At 42.3% G+C, this 18,136-nt stretch overlaps 1 protein-coding gene across 1 annotated transcript in view; it reads left to right on the forward strand.

Annotated features, from left to right (window-relative positions):
- Positions 1-18,136, forward strand: part of LOC311339403 (metabotropic glutamate receptor 4-like) — a gene marked incomplete at both ends in the record, with an annotated part of 110,060 nt that overhangs the window by 36,758 nt on the left and 55,166 nt on the right. The window contains 3 exons of the mRNA XM_084464783.1: positions 2,336-2,471; positions 3,307-3,461; positions 4,710-4,850. Coding sequence (XP_084320909.1) covers positions 2,336-2,471; positions 3,307-3,461; positions 4,710-4,850 — 432 coding nt within the window. The remainder of the gene's footprint in view (positions 1-2,335; positions 2,472-3,306; positions 3,462-4,709; positions 4,851-18,136) is intronic.

Below are 18,136 nucleotides of genomic sequence, written 5' to 3' on the forward strand. Positions count from 1 at the left end.
GGACTGGGAATCCTGTCTGCAGTTCCCACTGATGAGCCAGATAGACAGGACAGTTTATTTATTTTTAACCTGTCTTTAACCAGAAAAATATCCCATTGAGTTACAATAACTCTTCTCCCAGGGAGTCCTGGCCAAGACAAGGGGCATAGTCTAATGGGGGTCAGGCTGGTGACGGCCAGGCGTTATGTTCTGGGTGTGAACCCCTTGAGTGAACGGTTAACCCCCATTCTGCTCCCTAACGACAAGGAACCAAAACCGATTTAATAAAAACTCTAACAAAACCACTAAATAAACAGCCTGTTAAAAACATTTGAAAACATTCAAATAAAAGTGTCGCTCTTTGTAATCTCTCTGCGCCAAGATAGCAAACAGAAAGATACTCCTAAGGCGGGGCAGACCTGTTTCTAAGAAAGGCTTTCCAAAGCTGTTCCCCTAATCCTCAGTGACTTGTATGGGTACAGTAGTGATTCCTCCCTCCTGTAACTTAGTGGGGGGGATTCAGCAGCCTCTACTCCTGCCAAGAAGAAGAGCAGACTGCTCAGTGCGTGGACCCACCTGGCCTGTCAGTGGAGCAGCCATGACACTAACAATACTATTCTCCCTGGGCCGTGGAAGCAGTACTGGGAGGAACACCAGGAAGGCTGTCCACACCACACTCCATAATGGTGTAGGAAGGGATACAATGGCCCTTCTTTTTGGCTGCATTTGGCTCAGGAGGTAGAGCGGGTTGTTTGATAACCGGAAGTTTGCTAGTTCGATCCCCGGCTCCTCCGAGTGTCCCTGAGCAAAACATCTAACATTTAACTGCTCTCGACAAGTTGTTGCCTTGCATGGTTGACACCGCCGTCGGTGTGTGAATGTGTGCATGAATGGGTGAATGTTCGACGATATTGTAAAGTGTTTTGAGTGGCCACTGGTTAGAAAAGCGCTATATAAATGCAGTCCATTTATCATTTTACTATGTTTACTATTGCTACTGTTAGTAGTAACTAGTACTACTACTACTACTGATAAGTAATTATTTTGTAACTTGGCTGATGCTTTTATCCAAAGTGGATGGGAAGGACATTAAGGAACTGGTAGGGGTAAGGCCGGCAGGTAGACTGTGGACATTAGGGATCGTACCCAGTACACACTAACCCCCCTGGTTTATCCTGCCCCTTTTCACATGGAAAGAGGGGACTTGTGTACCATCTCAAAGACCATCCAGGTGATATTGAATTGTCACTGTGTTATGTTCACGCTGTTGTGTTTGGTTTCCTGAGGTGAAACGGCTGCAGAAACCTGGGAAAAGCCCTGGCAGGGGATTGCAGTGTTTGTAGGAAACCATGAGTGACGTGTACAATAATGTGAAGCTGTGATGCCAGTGCAGCGGTGAGCCGAAACAGGCTCACTGTGAGGCGGGACATGTAATATTTATTTCACTAGGGAGGACAGACAACCGCAGGGGCCAGGAAGGCTAAGTTGTTTGTGGAGCTCTACTTCTGTTAAACTTTCCGTATTATATATACATATTATACATACATACAGGCGATTTCAGACCACCGACAGCGTTCTTCAGAGCCAGACGTGCTTATTGTGTCCTGATATAGCTGAACAGGACTCGTGCACCTTGGTTAAGGTTCAGGGGGCAGTGGTGCTCTCCTCTAATGAGACGTCGGCAATACAGACACCAAGTAACAAAGTAACAAACACGCTAACTTCCACCTCGGTTCTTTAAGCTGGACTTTGAACCACCTTCCCCAACATTTGTTTTGAGTGGCGCAATTTAATCTGTGTGTGTGTACGTTCCAATCCTCCCTGAGTTCAAATACTTTTTTGGGGTAAGCAGATACGCTAATGAGACACTCTAACCATCTTCTTCATTAACCATGGTTCCTGGATGAAACTTCATTAACCATGGTTCCTGGTTCTTCATTAACCTGGTTCTTCATGAACGATGGTCCTAACAATGGTACCAACGATGGACCTAACGATGGCCCTAAGTAACGATGGACCTAGCGATGGCCCTAAGTAACGATGGTATTAACGATGGCCCTAAACGTGGCCCTAACCATGACCCTAACCATGGTTCCAACAATGGTCCTAACAATGGTCCTAACAATGGTCCTAATGATGGTCCTAATGAGGGTCCTAACGAGGGTCCTAACAAGGGTCCTAACAATGGTCCTAACGAGGGTCCTAACGAGTGTCCTAACAATGGTCCTAACGATGGTCCTAACGATGGTCCTAACGATGGTCCTAGTGATGGTCCTAACGATGGCCCTAACAACGGCCCTAGCAACGGCCCTAACGATGGTTCTAACAATGGTCCTTACAATGTTCCTCTCCCCAGGGGGCGTGTGCATCTCCCAGTCAGTGAAGATCCCGCGGGAACCCAAACAAGGAGAGTTCGACAAGGTGATCCGGAGGCTGCGAGAGAACCCCAACGCCAGGGTGGTCATCCTGTTCGCCAACGAGGACGACATCAGGTGACTGACCCCCTCTTAAGTACCCCGGGCTCCTAGCATCCAATCCATCCTGATCGGGCCTCCATTACTCAGGTCTAAACACGGAGGCCGGAGCACAACATGGATTTGTTTTCCCATAATAAGGAAGGGAAAATGAGAATACTGATTTTAGCATTATCTGAAACCAGATCATTAATGGATTGTTGGAATACTGAATGATGGTTTAATAGACACGACAAAGAACCGTCCGTCTATGCATCGATAACATGAAATAATTGCAGGTCATTATTTGCGCATTCATGGTGTAGTAATACAAAATATTTTTCATTCAGAAAATTTATTGTAAAATCTAAATACGAATATGGACTTGCTATCATCAAATCAGTGAATAATGAATCATATACCTGGTATTAAAAGTAGTTACTCTTTAACTCTTTAGTGTGATCTCCTTAACTCACTTTCCCTTCAGTCCTCGCTGTGCTAACGACGAAGAAAGAAGCATAATAATATATCTAAAGATGAATATTTACTGCACTGCATAATAGCCACATTTTGGGACAACTTCAAAAGCAGAGTCTTCAATATAGGGCAAGTTTATTTATATAACCTGAACACAAATGGCAGAGTTTCATACAAGCAGGGATCACATTTAAAAGACAACCTCAAAAACAACGATTTAGATATTCAGAGTCAGACGACTTCTGTAATCGGAGAGAAAATAGTTTGTTGCTTATCGTTCTGCTCCAGATAGGAGAACAACAATAGAAACCAGACAGAATAAAACATGAACCTCAGGAGCAGATCGTGTTTCCCCGTCTGACCCGCTCCCCGTCGCGTGCTCACCGTGTGTCGGCAGGCGCCTGCTCCACGCCGCCAAGAAGGCTAACCAGACGGGACACTTCATCTGGGTGGGCTCCGACAGCTGGGGGTCCAAGATCTCCCCGGTGCTGGACCAGGAGGAGATGGCGGAGGGGGCTGTCACCATCCTGCCCAAGAGACTGTCCATCAGAGGTACGCGACACAAGCCCCGACCCCATTCCTCCTCCTTCTGTGTGAACCACCTTTTATCCAATTGTGTTGGAACTTGAAGGAACAAACCTTGCCCTGAAACTACTTATGTTAGATGACAGGGAATGTAGTGGGGAACAAAGGAGTGCTTCATCCATCCTGGGCCTAATCCCGACTAACTTATTCATACATACATTTTCACACCGATGGTGAGGAAATAACCAGCTTGTCCGGAGCAGTTAGGGTGAGGTGTCTTGCTCAGGGACACCTCAACACTCTGGGGAGGAGCCAGGGATAGTACTAGCAACCTTAATCTTGCATAATATCACCCCTTTAATTAGGGGCAGGGCAATATTGCTGTTCAGGTCCTCCAATCAGATTCAGCCAGAACGTTTGCTTGACATTACCTGGCGACCCAAATGGCCAATAACATGTAGCCCATGCCATAGTTGTAACCGTAAGGTTGCTAGTACGATCCCCGGCTCCTCCTAGATAGAGTCAATATTCATAGCAATATTGCTGCTCATGGGTCAGGGCAGATGAAACCCAGTGTTTGGTTACTTTAACGTTGTCATCATGGCAATGCTCTGGCTAACCCTCTCTTAGGTTTTAAAATTCTTCCATTGTGCTGTTCATTGACTTAAATTAGTTATTAGTTAGTGGGTTTTAATTTTATATTTTTCACTTATCTATTTGTTTTCTCCATGTCAAATCAAAATAATATAAATTGGAAAGATACCGGCTTCTGTGTTCTATCAAGGCCGCATCGTTAAGTAGTTACCAATGTCGCACACAACCAATTACAACCACACTAATGAGAAAATCATTTGGCCAACCTGGACATATAATTTAAGTGTTTTATTGATCAAATTTACAGTATAGCACAGGGTCATTCTGAGCATTAAATTCTAAAGACATGCAGATGTGCCTTTAGAATTTAATAACAACTTATATGTAGTTGTTGCTGCATGTTTTTAGAATGAATGCTCAATGCCCCTGTGCTATACTGTGCATTTGATGAATTAAAATACATGGCAGCAACAAGTACCTTGTAGGCATAGAACAATATACAATGCATTAAGTAGAGTCTTAAATAAAGTCAACCTAAGCTAAAGTTAACCTAACCTAAACAAGGTTAACCTAACACTCGTTAGTGCTTGGCACTAACGAGTGTTCCTTACTGTACCACAGTAACATAACGAAAGGCCAGTTGTTCTCTGACGTATGGCCTCTGTTGGTGACTGTGTTCAGGGTTTGACCGCTACTTCACCAGCCGCACGCTGGAGAACAACAGGAGGAACATCTGGTTCGCTGAGTTCTGGGAGAACAACTTCAACTGCAAGCTGAGCCGGCACGCGCTGAAGAAAGGATCTGGGCTCAAGAAGTGCACAAGTAGGAGATAACTTCTGTCTGAACCGCACCTTACTGAAGGGCTGCTGGTTCTTTCTCTCTCTGTGCGTGTCTCTCTCTCTCCAGTGTGTCTCTCTTGTCTCTTGCTCTCTTTCTGTGTGTCTGTATGTGTCTATTTATGTGTCTGTGTCTTTCTCTCTCTCTCTCTCTCTCTCTCTCTCTCTACCGCTCCCTCTTTCTCTCTCTCCCTCCCTCTTTCTCTCTCTCTCTCTTGTTCGTTCTCTCTCTCTCTCTCTCTCTCTCTCTCTCTCTCTCTCTCTCTCTCTCTCTCTCTCTCTATATATATATATATATATATATATATATATATATTCTCTTGTATAGGTCTTTCTTTCCCAAGTTGAGGTCTGATGTCTGGGGGAAGTGACATGCTGAGTGTTTGGTGAGGGAGTCTTCAACAGCTCAGCCATTAAAAGTGGAACAGTGACGCATTAAATATTCTGAATGTCTGGCGTCATGTCTTGCAGCGCTGAGCGTTATTTGTGCTGAGTACCGACTGCTTGGGCCCACCTGGCTGAGACTGGCTGGAACTGGCTGGAACAGGGGGAGCCGTGGTTAAGCTCATATTAATAATTACAATACATACATTGGAAGCCCTGTCATGTGACCAGGGAATCTTAACACCCAGGAGTCTGAACCTGTGGGACCCAGACATGCAGATGGGGACACCCATGTTAAAATAATATATCAGAGGGTGGGGTTTAAGGGGGAGGTTAGGGTGTGATTTAATAGGGAGGTTAGGGTTAGGCTTTAAGGCCTGGGTAGGGTTTAAGGGGGAGTTTAGGGTTAGGCTTTAGGGTCAGGGTGAGGTTTTAGGGTTAGGTATTAGGGTTAAGGTTTGGCTCAAGGGTTAGATTAATGCAAGGCTTCAGGGTTAAGGTGTGGTTTTATGGTTAGGGTGTGGTTTTAGGGTTAGGTTTTAGGGTTTGGTTTCAGGGTTTAGCTTTAAGCTTAGGTTTTAGGGTTAAGGTTAAAGTGATTTTATAGTACGGTTTTAGGGTATGGGTTTGGTTGCCAGAATGGCCCTAGGACGGATCTCTGACCCTGGGGGCCCAGGTACACCCGCCGTTTGATATTTGACATATTATATTGCAAATACACAAACAGCATTTCTATTCATGTTTATCTATTTGTCATTTCAGCCCTATTTATTGGCTCTTTTAATTCTTATCCTGAATGAGTGCGGTGCTGCACCAATGAAGGGGTACATTGGGGTACTCACTGGGGTACATGAGGGGTACATTGTACCGTTGTTGGTATTTTTGCAGTGACATCTCTGTTTGTGATAGGGCTGTAGATGAAGATCTCCACATCTTCAGCCGGCTGAAACACAAGGCACTTTATTACTGTTACTAAGAAACCAAGCAATTCTATTTAGTATTTTATTTTCATCCTCATAATGGAAGACAATGTTTATATGTGTTTTGAAATTGTTGTACCGGTAATTTGTAATGTTTTAAATGATATTTTTATGGAGAAGAAACCTGGTAAAGACATGTTGTGGAAATAAGTGGCACTAGTTTTGAGGAAAATAAAAAACTGATTTAGAATCCAATCGAGCGACTGAAAACTGGAACGCGAAATTTCATCTCATCCACCACTCCAACAACAAAAATTACCTCAAGAAACCGAACAAAAGCAATTAAAATAATTGATTTTGCCTACCAACAAACTAACTTTTCAGATTTTCATTCCAGTGAGGGCTCCCTGACGAATTTATTTACCACAAATTGCAAATAAATTAGAGCAGGAGACACAATTAAAATCCTCCCTCTCTCGGGCGATATAAATAGGTCAGAGGTTCTGCGTTCTCTCAAAGTCAGAGGCTCCCATTCGCCGTTGCTAGGACACAGAACCCGACGGTACCGACCTGAACGCAGATGTGCAACGTATCCGTGACTATTATTATGCCTTATTATTAAGTGGTCTTGTACCTGCAGGTTTAAGTGCTCGTGCTAAACATGGTCATGTTTCCTTTCTATTAAAAACATCTTTAGATCTTGGCTGATTTGAGTGACTTCAGAGCAGCAGACATCTGAAGCCTCTAGACTCCAGAGAGAGAGGCTATTTTTTATTAAACAGTGACTAAGAACTAACATGAATCACAGCACGGTCATTCATTTCTTTCAACTAAATATACATACCTTCAGTTAACACAATATGACATTGAATTGAATGTAACAGATTTAATTTCTGATAATGGAACACACAGACGTGGGTGGTGTTGGGTGTTTGTGTGAACACCAGTAGCGTGTATTCATTATAAACCAGCATCAGTATCCTCTTGATTGATCCTCAAAGATTTAAAGAGCTTTGCGTGATGTCATCTGCATATAGTGTACATTTCGTACACTGAACGCAATCCCAGCTAGTGGACAAAAACGAATGGTGGCTGCTCTTTTCAGTGAACAAAGCCGCAGAACTAAATGAGGATTCAAACTTTCTAACTGAAGAACTCAGAGTGACCTACCGTCAGTTAGAGGAGATTAATAGGGCGAGAAGGGCAAAAAGATACAATTATAATCTGTTATCATTTCCAGACCAAAGTTCAGCACATGCTTTTGAAAAAGCACATCCACTATACTATGGATGGAAAAGTCCACTGCATGTGTGTGTTACTCGCTTACTCGCTCACTCACTCACTCACTCGCTTGCTCACTCACTCACTCACTCAGTCATTCACTCACTCACTCACGTGAGTGATTAAGGCTCTTTCCAGCGTTGCCTCCTGATTGGTTATCTGTGTCAGGTTCAGTGACATCATGGAGGGGAAGACAAAGGGCTTATACATTAAGACCCTCTTATACATTATGTCCCTCTACTGACATCATCAAACCTACACACACATTGCTCTGAGCTATTGCCTTAACTCTGCTTAAACTATTAAAGTGTATTCAGTGCCAGTGGTCTTCAGAGATGTAAGATGGAGGAGGGGTGAAGGTTCAGGCCCATTGAGACTGGGCTGGAGATCCATCGTATGGAAGCGACGGACCAGAGGAGAGACACATCTGAAGGACGCTCGTTAAACCACGGCACAGCCTCAGACGCCCCACGCCAGGCTTTTAAAGGCTGGCACTGCACACACACACAGACATACGCACGCATGCATGCACGTGCACGCACATACACACACACACACACACACACACACACAGACATACGCACACACATGCATGTGCACGCACACAGACGCACACACTCCAACCCGGTATCACGCGATTTCGTGCTCATGCGCACGAACGTTAATCTATTGAATCGTGTCCCACAGCACGATTGTCCGACTTTTTTCGTTCTACACAGAACGAAATGTAAACCAATGTATTCTGAATGGGAGCGTTTCTCCGATTTTTTCGTGCTACACAGAACGAAATGTAAACCAATGCATTCTTAATGGGAGCGTTTCTCCGATTTTTTCGTGCTACACAGAACGAAATGTAAACCAATGCATTTTGAATGGCAGCGTTTTTCAGAGAGAGAGAGAGAGAGAGAGAGTGAGTGAGTGTGTGTGCAGACAGTACAGTGCACCCTCTAGTTATATACAGTATATGTCAATATGTCCGATTTTAAAGCAGACCTCCTCAAAAACTGAAACAAACGTCCCCCACAGAACGAAATGTAAACCAATGCATTCTGAATGGGAGCGTTTCTTCGATTATTTCGTGCTACACAGAACGAAATGTAAACCAATGCATTTTGAGTGGCAGCGTTTTTTTCGTGCTACACAGAACGAAATGTAAACCGATGCATCCTGAATGGGAGCGTTTCTCCGATTTTTTTCGTGCTACATAGAACGAAATGTAAACCAATGCATTTTTAATGGAAGCGTTTTTCAGACGAGAGCGAGAGAGAGAGAGAGAGAGTGTGTGTGGGTGTACAGTGCACCCTCTTGTTATATGTATGTCAATATTTCCGATCTTTAAGCAGACCTCCTCAAAAACTGAAATGAACGTGCTCCACAGAACGAAATGTAAACCAATGCATTCTGAATGGGAGCGTTTCTCCGATTATTTCGTGCTACACAGAACGAAATGTAAACCGATGCATTTTGAGTGGCAGCGTTTTTTTCGTGCTACACAGAACGAAATGTAAACCTATGCATCGTGAATGGGAGCGTTTCTCCGATTTCTTCGTGCTACATAGAACGAAATGTAAACCAATGCTGTGTGTGTGTGTGTGTGTGTGTGTGTGTGTGTGTGTGTGTGTGTGTGTGTGTGTGTGTGTGTGTGTGTGTGTGTGTGTGTGTGTGTGTGTGTGTCAATATTTCCGATTTTGCAGAAGACCCGCTCAAAGACTGAAACGTATTTTTCGTGCTCCACAGAACGAAACGAGAGAGAGAGAGAGAGAGAGAGAGAGAGAGAGAGAGAGAGAGAGAGAGAGAGAGAGAGAGAGAGAGAGAGAGAGAGAGAGACTTCAGAAGGGGTGTGCGCAGATAGTACAATGCACCCTAGTTATTTTTATGCCAAAACCACAATTGCATCAAAGGGTAAATGTAATGTATTAGGGATACAACTGATTTCCCTGCTTTTAAGAGCAGACCTCCTCAAAAACATTTCGTGCTCATGTGCACGAACGTTAATCTATTGAATCGTGTCCCAAAGCACGATTGTCTGACTTATTTCGTATTACACAGAACGAAATTCAAACCATAGCCTTTCAATTGGGATATTTTCTTCGACTATAGAAGGGGTGTGCGCAGATAGTACAGTGCACCCTCTAGCTATTTATGTGTCAAAACAACAAATGCATCAAAGGGTAAATGTAGTGTATTAGGGATATAACTGATTTCCCTGCTTTTAAGAGCAGACCTCCTCAAAAACATTTCGTGCTCATGTGCACGAACTTTAATCTATTGAATCGTGTCCCAAAGCACGATTGTCTGACTTATTTCGTATTACACAGAACGAAATTCAAACCATAGCCTTTCAATTGGGATATTTTCTTTGACTATAGAAGGGGTGTGCGCAGCAGTGTACCCTCTAGTTATTTATGTGTCAAAACAACAAATGCATCAAAGGGTAAATGTAGTGTATTAGGGATACAACTGATTTCCCTGCTTTTAAGAGCAGACCTCCTCAAAAACATTTCGTGCTCATGTGCACGAACGTTAATCTATTGAATCGTGTCCCAAAGCACGATTGTCTGACTTATTTCGTATTACACAGAACGAAATTCAAACCATAGCCTTTCAATTGGGATATTTTCTTCGACTATAGAAGGGGTGTGCGCAGATAGTACAATGCACCCTCTAGCTATTTATGTGTCAAAACAACAAATGCATCAAAGGGTAAATGTAGTGTAATAGGGCTACTCTGATTTTCCCGGTTTTTACAGCAGACCTCCTCAAAAACATTTCGTGCTCATGTGCACAAAAGTTAATCTATTGAATCGTGTCCCAGAGCACGATTGTCCGACTTTTTTCGTTCTGCGCATAACGAAATGTTAACCCATGCGTTTTCGATCGGAGCGTTTCTCAGAATATAAACATGTAAGGTCTATATATATATATAAATATATATATATATAATAGAATTAATCTAGATTAAAATGGCTGATTTGAATTCTGCCGAAGGCATTCATAATATGTGTGTGCTACCTAAATAATGACTAAAAGTAAGTCTTTGAGAACGGGTTTCTCAAGCCAGGTGGCGCATTAGACCAGGGGCTCATCTCCTGTTTCCAAAATGCATCACAAACTCTAGTATAACTTACTACACGCTTACTATCACAAACTCAAACACGGGAAAATATAACGGCACCGGGACGCGCCCTCGCTACAGGTCCACGGCACGCTCGTCTCCGGTGCGCGTCGCGGCAGCAGCGGCAGCCGGGGCGGCGGTGGGGGCGGCGTTGACGGCAGACGGCTGGTACGCGTCCGCCTACCGCCGTACCAAGGCGGGCAGCTCGGAGGAGTGTCATCGCTCACCCAAGTTGTTTCTATTATCATCGCTACATTGTCTCCAGCATATGGCGCGATTATGGACAGTATATTTTATTAAACACTCAGCTTCTGTTTAGGCTACTTCAACTTTGAGAATAGATTAACGGCGATATTTTTTTTATCGCCCGATAAGAGTCTCGCGTTAACGCAGCACGTTAACGCCGATAACGGCCCACCACTAATATATATATATATTTATTTATTTATTTATTTATTCATTTATTTAATTAATTAATTAATTAATTTATTTATTTATTTATTTATTTATTTATTTATTTATTTATTTATTTATAGCCTATAGGGTGGCCAGATGTCCCGCTTTGTGCGGGACAGTCACGCATTTCCACTTTTTACAAATTTAGACGTTGTCCCGCATTGTTATTGATAGTTATTGACTCGATTTTTTAAAATGCGTGTTTTATAATCTGGCATTTATCAAATAGCTGTGCGGAGACAGCAGTGAGGGCTGTCTTCAGGGGGCGGGGCGGGCCGTTTGATCATGTCAATCAAACTGGGACGCGGACGAGGAGGTCTGGTGGTCTCCGTAGGCCTATATAATAAATAAATAAATAAATACATATATAAATATGTAGGCCTATGTCAATGGTCAATGATCAGATACAGATCTTGTTATAACAATAAGCTACATAGCTACGTGGTCTACTTATAATATTATGACTAAATAATTGTATGTTTTTATATATATTAATTAATAATAATAATAATAATAAAAAAAAAAATATATATATATATATATATATTATTAATTCAATATTAAACCAATGGATTTTAATCGGGAGATTATTTTCGACAAAATATGGGGCAGGCTGCGCAGGATTTTATGGCGCTATGGTGGTTGCCATCGACTACACAAACTGGCCATTATTTCATTTTCTGTAACATCCACGCATATATCCTGCATTTAATACATGTAGGCCTACACGTTATATGCACAATATTCTGAACAAACCCCCGAACATATTGATTCTAGGTTCCTGTGATAGGAGCGGGACGCTGTGATGTTAATTTATTTATTTATTAAATTATTATTAATTGATTAAACATTAATGTACACAATGTATGCACCGTTCACGTTGCAAACGACTTCATGAGTTCAAACATAAACATTCATTGTAACATGACATTCATTCATAGCTCTGCTCCGAACCACGTTAACGACGTTAAAGACCGGGTAAACCAAATTCAGTATTTTTCTTCTTATCATATTAATTAGGCCTTAAATGTGTCCCTCAAAACATGTAAAAAATATTTTTCCCATTCATCATTTCCTTGAGGAGCTAGGCCTCAGAGAATGTTCTGTGTGCAGGTTTAAAATGGGCGGGTCTACATCGAAGACCGCGTTACGTAAAGCGGTCATACTCACATAAACCCGCCCCCTGCTGCCCTCTAGGTATAAATACATTAACCGCGCACTAGCATTCTGTGGTTTCACCCGTCTATGGTTTTACCGCTCACGAGTCTGGTTTGAATTGTCAGTTTGCAGTTGGCTCTCCGGTGATGGGCGTGGTTTCCTGGCCTGCAGCGCACACGCCCCCACCGTCCTGAGCCAGGGATTACTGCTCATTTTTCATCAACTTTGAAGCATAATTTTATATACTTCGCGATTTTTTTAGTCCTTCAAATTTGGCAGGGTGGTTAATAATATATTTTCCTGTGGTATTATAAACTCAAAACCCATAATTATTTTTGGTTTATTTACAATTGACGGCAACTGAGCTGCCGTCAATTGTGTTGTTTTTGTCGTAAACTAGGGTCCGCTGGCTAGGAAATAGACAGATATTCTAAGGTGTCCTTCAAAATTCACCTTGTAATATCTTTCTATTTTCCGCAGTTTAGACTTATAATTAATAAGTTACTTTTGCATTGAACTTGACTTTCTGACCTTTTTTTTTTTTTTTATCCCTGTCTGGTGGCTAGTCACGTCACCCAGAGAGATGCGCATGGTCAGATTTTGTAGTGACACAGCCTATAACCTATTCATGAAAGCAAAACATCAAGCTCATTGATTTAACGAGGCATGTTATTTGAAACAATTAATTAAGTTATCATGTGTGAGAGGTCATTCCTCCTCCTGAGTGTGCTTCCTATTTATGTCTAGTGTAGGCTATACTGTCCACAAGCACCCCCCACCCCTCCCAATATGGATATTGAGAATTGTTGCCACGTCCCAGTGGTGGTGGTGTCATATAAATGAAAGAGGGCATTCAAATATACTAAAGTGATTCATTAGGAGGCCGAAGCCCTAAAGGAAGTGATGCAATAGGTGGCTGAGGCAAGGACATTAAGCAGTAAGCTTAATAAATTAGTTGACAAGAGGTAGAATCTTGTCCATTAGACCTTCAGGGTGCATCTTGGGATTACTCTGTGAAAATTGTGGGTCTCTGGAAAAAAGCCGGCCCTAACCCTAACCCTAACCCTAACCCTAAACCTCAGACCCCCCCCTCCCTGCCCTCGGGGTCCGAGAAGGCCAAGTTTCGGTGTGGGGGTCCCAGTTAGGCCCTAGAATAAGGTAGTCAAGTTTCAGGGCGGTATGACCTTCCTATCCCAAAAACTTTCTTTCCACCACATTCTGATCCACTAGGTCTTACACGCAACACTTCTGAGAGGCTTTGTCCAAAAAACTGTCTATTTTGGAAAACTTTTTTTCTGTAAGGGCTAGAACTCCAAATCTCAGATATGTCGTTCTCAGGACCCTGGGAAATGTGTGTATACATTTTGGCATCTGTAGCCATCTCGAAAAGGTGGGAAAAGGGGCGTGACCTCGGACAGTAAGGTAAATGTGAATAAGACTAGGTTAGTTTCAGTCCCCATTTTTGATGGGATGGAGGTGTTAATGTGTGCCTTAAGGTGTGTAGACACAGCTGGCCTGTGGACAAGTTTTTGAAGTCTGGGGTCAAAAGGTCAAAAGGAGTCAGCACCACGCCCCTTATGAGATAACAAAAAGTTAATGTGCATTTCTCTCATAACTTTTTGTCATTATTAAAAAGAGGCCTGATTCTCAGATATGCATGTTGGATGGCCAGGGTGTAGGTCTGAGAAGAACTTCAGGCCAAAATCTTGCAAGCGAGCCGGTGAGGTGCAACAAGATCAGATGGAGCACTTGGTGAGTCATTTCTTGTAGGGCTGGTGCCCCCAAGTTGATAATCGTCCTTTGCGACCCCCGTTGATAAAAAAGAGACCCCAGGTCTATAGCTTACTTGTTACTGGCCTTCACTCAGAAGTTACCTATTGCATCACTTCCTTTAGGGCTTCGGCCTGCTTTCATTGTAGTATATTTGAATGCCCTCTTTCATATATATGACACCACCACCACTGGGACATAGCAACAATTCTCCATATCCATATGGGGAGGGGGGGGGGGGGGGGGGGGGGGGGGGTGTGCTTGTGGACAGTAGGGGTACAAATAGGAAGCTTGCAATGAGGATTTCAATCACCAGAAATAGTCAATACACACTCAGGAGGAGGAATGACCTCTCACACATGATAACTTAATGAATTATTTCAAATAACCCTGCCTCGTTAAATAAAAAAATCAATAGGCTATAGTCTATAGGTTATAGGCTGTGTCACTACCAAATATGTCCGTGCGCATCTCTCAGAGTGACGTAACTAGCCACCAAACAGAGATTTAAAAAAAGATTACAAAACAAGTTGATTACAAAAGTAACTTATTAATTATACAAGTCTAAACTGCGGAAAATAGAAAGATATGGGGGGCGATCGATGGCAACCATCATAGCAAGTCACGTGACGTGGACGCAGGCCCATTGAAAAGAATGGGCCAAAAAAATGTAGGCGTGTCACATGTTCAGAGCCGTAATGCATTTTCCTCTGTGGACCAACGCAGTTTTACTTCAATCTGGAATGAGACTGGGTTTAAGGGACGTGGTTAGTTTCAGTTTTTGAGGGGGTCTGCTGAAAAATTCTGATAAATTAGATTATTTTAGCCTACTTGTTTTGACGAATCCTGCGCATCCCCCCCCCCTTCTGAAGTCAAAAATAAATTCCCAATTAATTAATCTATTTATTATATACGAAGACCACCAGACATCCTCGAAGCAAAGAAAATGGTCTGTTAACCCACTCTATTAAATCACAAGAAAGAAGACGCCATACCTGCTCTAAAAAATGTACTAAAGTTTTTTTTAAGTTGTTAAATAAGAGAACATCATTACACGGTTACATGAAATAACAATAGGCCTACAAGCAAAGACAATAGTTTTGGTTCAGCGTCCATAGCAACCATGTTAATGTCTTCCTAATAACTATCCAATAGGAAAGATGGTCACAACGTCTACTAGAGCCGTAGTCGGGTTAATACAGGAGTGAATGGGCTGTGAATTAAATCAGAGTGAATTAATCCAATGCATTTCAATCGGGAGATTATTTTCGACAGAATATGGGGCAGATAGGATTCTATGGCGCTATGGTGGTTGCCATCGACTACACGACCTGGCCATTATTTCATTTATATATATTTATTTATTTATTTATTCTCGTTAAACCCGTCAAAACGTCCTGGTTTCACGTTAATAAGAGAACATCATTTACACGGTTACATAAAATAACATAATCAGCAAAGACAAACATTTATAGCCATGATTTAAACGGCACGCGAGCTGCTGGGTTCAGCGTCCATAGCAACCGTCATAGCAACCATGTTATTATGAAGTTTTCTGATTTTCACATTAAAAAGACTTCCCTTTCCCGGGCCACATTGACCAACTCTGACGGGGGGATCCCGAGGCGTTCCCAGTCCCAGGAAATAATTTCTTATTATCTTCATTATCATGTTGGTGGGCGTTCCCTTAACCTGCGTCCGCGTCCCAGTTTGATTGACATGATCAAACGGCCCGCCCCGCCCCCTGAAGACAGCCCTCACTGCTGTCTCCGCACAGCTATTTGATAAATGCCAGATTATAAAACACGCATTTTAAAAAATCGAGTCAATAACTATCAATAACAATGCGGGACAACGTCTAAATTTGTAAAAAGTGGAAATGCGTGACTGTCCCGCACAAAGCGGGACATCTGGCCACCCTATAGGCTATAAATAAATAAATAAATAAATAAATAAATAAATAAATAAATAAATATTAATTAATTAATTAAATAAATGAATAAATAAATAAATAAATAAATATATATATATATTAGTGGTGGGCCGTTATCGGCGTTAACGTGCTGCGTTAACGCGAGACTCTTATCGGGCGATAAAAAAAATATCGCCGTTAATCTATTCTCAAAGTTGAAGTAGCCTAAACAGAAGCTGAGTGTTTAATAAAATATACTGTCCATAATCGCGCCATATGCTGGAGACAATGTAGCGATGATAATAGAAACAACTTGGGTGAGCGATGACACTCCTCCGAGCTGCCCGCCTTGGTACGGCGGTAGGCGGACGCGTACCAGCCGTCTGCCGTCAACGCCGCCCCCACCGCCGCCCCGGCTGCCGCTGCTGCCGCGACGCGCACCGGAGACGAGCGTGCCGTGGACCTGTAGCGAGGGCGCGTCCCGGTGCCGTTATATTTTCCCGTGTTTGAGTTTGTGATAGTAAGCGTGTAGTAAGTTATACTAGAGTTTGTGATGCATTTTGGAAACAGGAGATGAGCCCCTGGTCTAATGCGCCACCTGGCTTGAGAAACCCGTTCTCAAAGACTTACTTTTAGTCATTATTTAGGTAGCACACACATATTATGAATGCCTTCGGCAGAATTCAAATCAGCCATTTTAATCTAGATTAATTCTATTATATATATATATATTTATATATATATATAGACCTTACATGTTTATATTCTGAGAAACGCTCCGATCGAAAACGCATGGGTTAACATTTCGTTATGCGCAGAACGAAAAAAGTCGGACAATCGTGCTCTGGGACACGATTCAATAGATTAACTTTTGTGCACATGAGCACGAAATGTTTTTGAGGAGGTCTGCTGTAAAAACCGGGAAAATCAGAGTAGCCCTATTACACTACATTTACCCTTTGATGCATTTGTTGTTTTGACACATAAATAGCTAGAGGGTGCATTGTACTATCTGCGCACACCCCTTCTATAGTCGAAGAAAATATCCCAATTGAAAGGCTATGGTTTGAATTTCGTTCTGTGTAATACGAAATAAGTCAGACAATCGTGCTTTGGGACACGATTCAATAGATTAACGTTCGTGCACATGAGCACGAAATGTTTTTGAGGAGGTCTGCTCTTAAAAGCAGGGAAATCAGTTGTATCCCTAATACACTACATTTACCCTTTGATGCATTTGTTGTTTTGACACATAAATAACTAGAGGGTACACTGTACTATCTGCGCACACCCCTTCTATAGTCAAAGAAAATATCCCAATTGAAAGGCTATGGTTTGAATTTCGTTCTGTGTAATACGAAATAAGTCAGACAATCGTGCTTTGGGACACGATTCAATAGATTAAAGTTCGTGCACATGAGCACGAAATGTTTTTGAGGAGGTCTGCTCTTAAAAGCAGGGAAATCAGTTGTATCCCTAATACACTACATTTACCCTTTGATGCATTTGTTGTTTTGACACATAAATAACTAGAGGGTACACTGTACTATCTGCGCACACCCCTTCTATAGTCAAAGAAAATATCCCAATTGAAAGGCTATGGTTTGAATTTCGTTCTGTGTAATACGAAATAAGTCAGACAATCGTGCTTTGGGACACGATTCAATAGATTAAAGTTCGTGCACATGAGCACGAAATGTTTTTGAGGAGGTCTGCTCTTAAAAGCAGGGAAATCAGTTATATCCCTAATACACTACATTTACCCTTTGATGCATTTGTTGTTTTGACACATAAATAGCTAGAGGGTGCACTGTACTATCTGCGCACACCCCTTCTATAGTCGAAGAAAATATCCCAATTGAAAGGCTATGGTTTGAATTTCGTTCTGTGTAATACGAAATAAGTCAGACAATCGTGCTTTGGGACACGATTCAATAGATTAACGTTCGTGCACATGAGCACGAAATGTTTTTGAGGAGGTCTGCTCTTAAAAGCAGGGAAATCAGTTGTATCCCTAATACATTACATTTACCCTTTGATGCAATTGTGGTTTTGGCATAAAAATAACTAGGGTGCATTGTACTATCTGCGCACACCCCTTCTGAAGTCTCTCTCTCTCTCTCTCTCTCTCTCTCTCTCTCTCTCTCTCTCTCTCTCTCTCTCTCTCTCTCTCTCTCTCTCTCTCTCTCTCTCGTTTCGTTCTATGTAGCACGAAGAAATCGGAGAAACGCTCCCATTCACGATGCATCGGTTTACATTTCGTTCTGTGTAGCACT

The sequence above is a fragment of the Micromesistius poutassou genome (genome assembly GCF_964030765.1).
Source record: "Micromesistius poutassou genome assembly, chromosome: 2".
In the NCBI taxonomy this organism is placed as follows: Eukaryota; Metazoa; Chordata; class Actinopteri; order Gadiformes; family Gadidae; genus Micromesistius; species Micromesistius poutassou.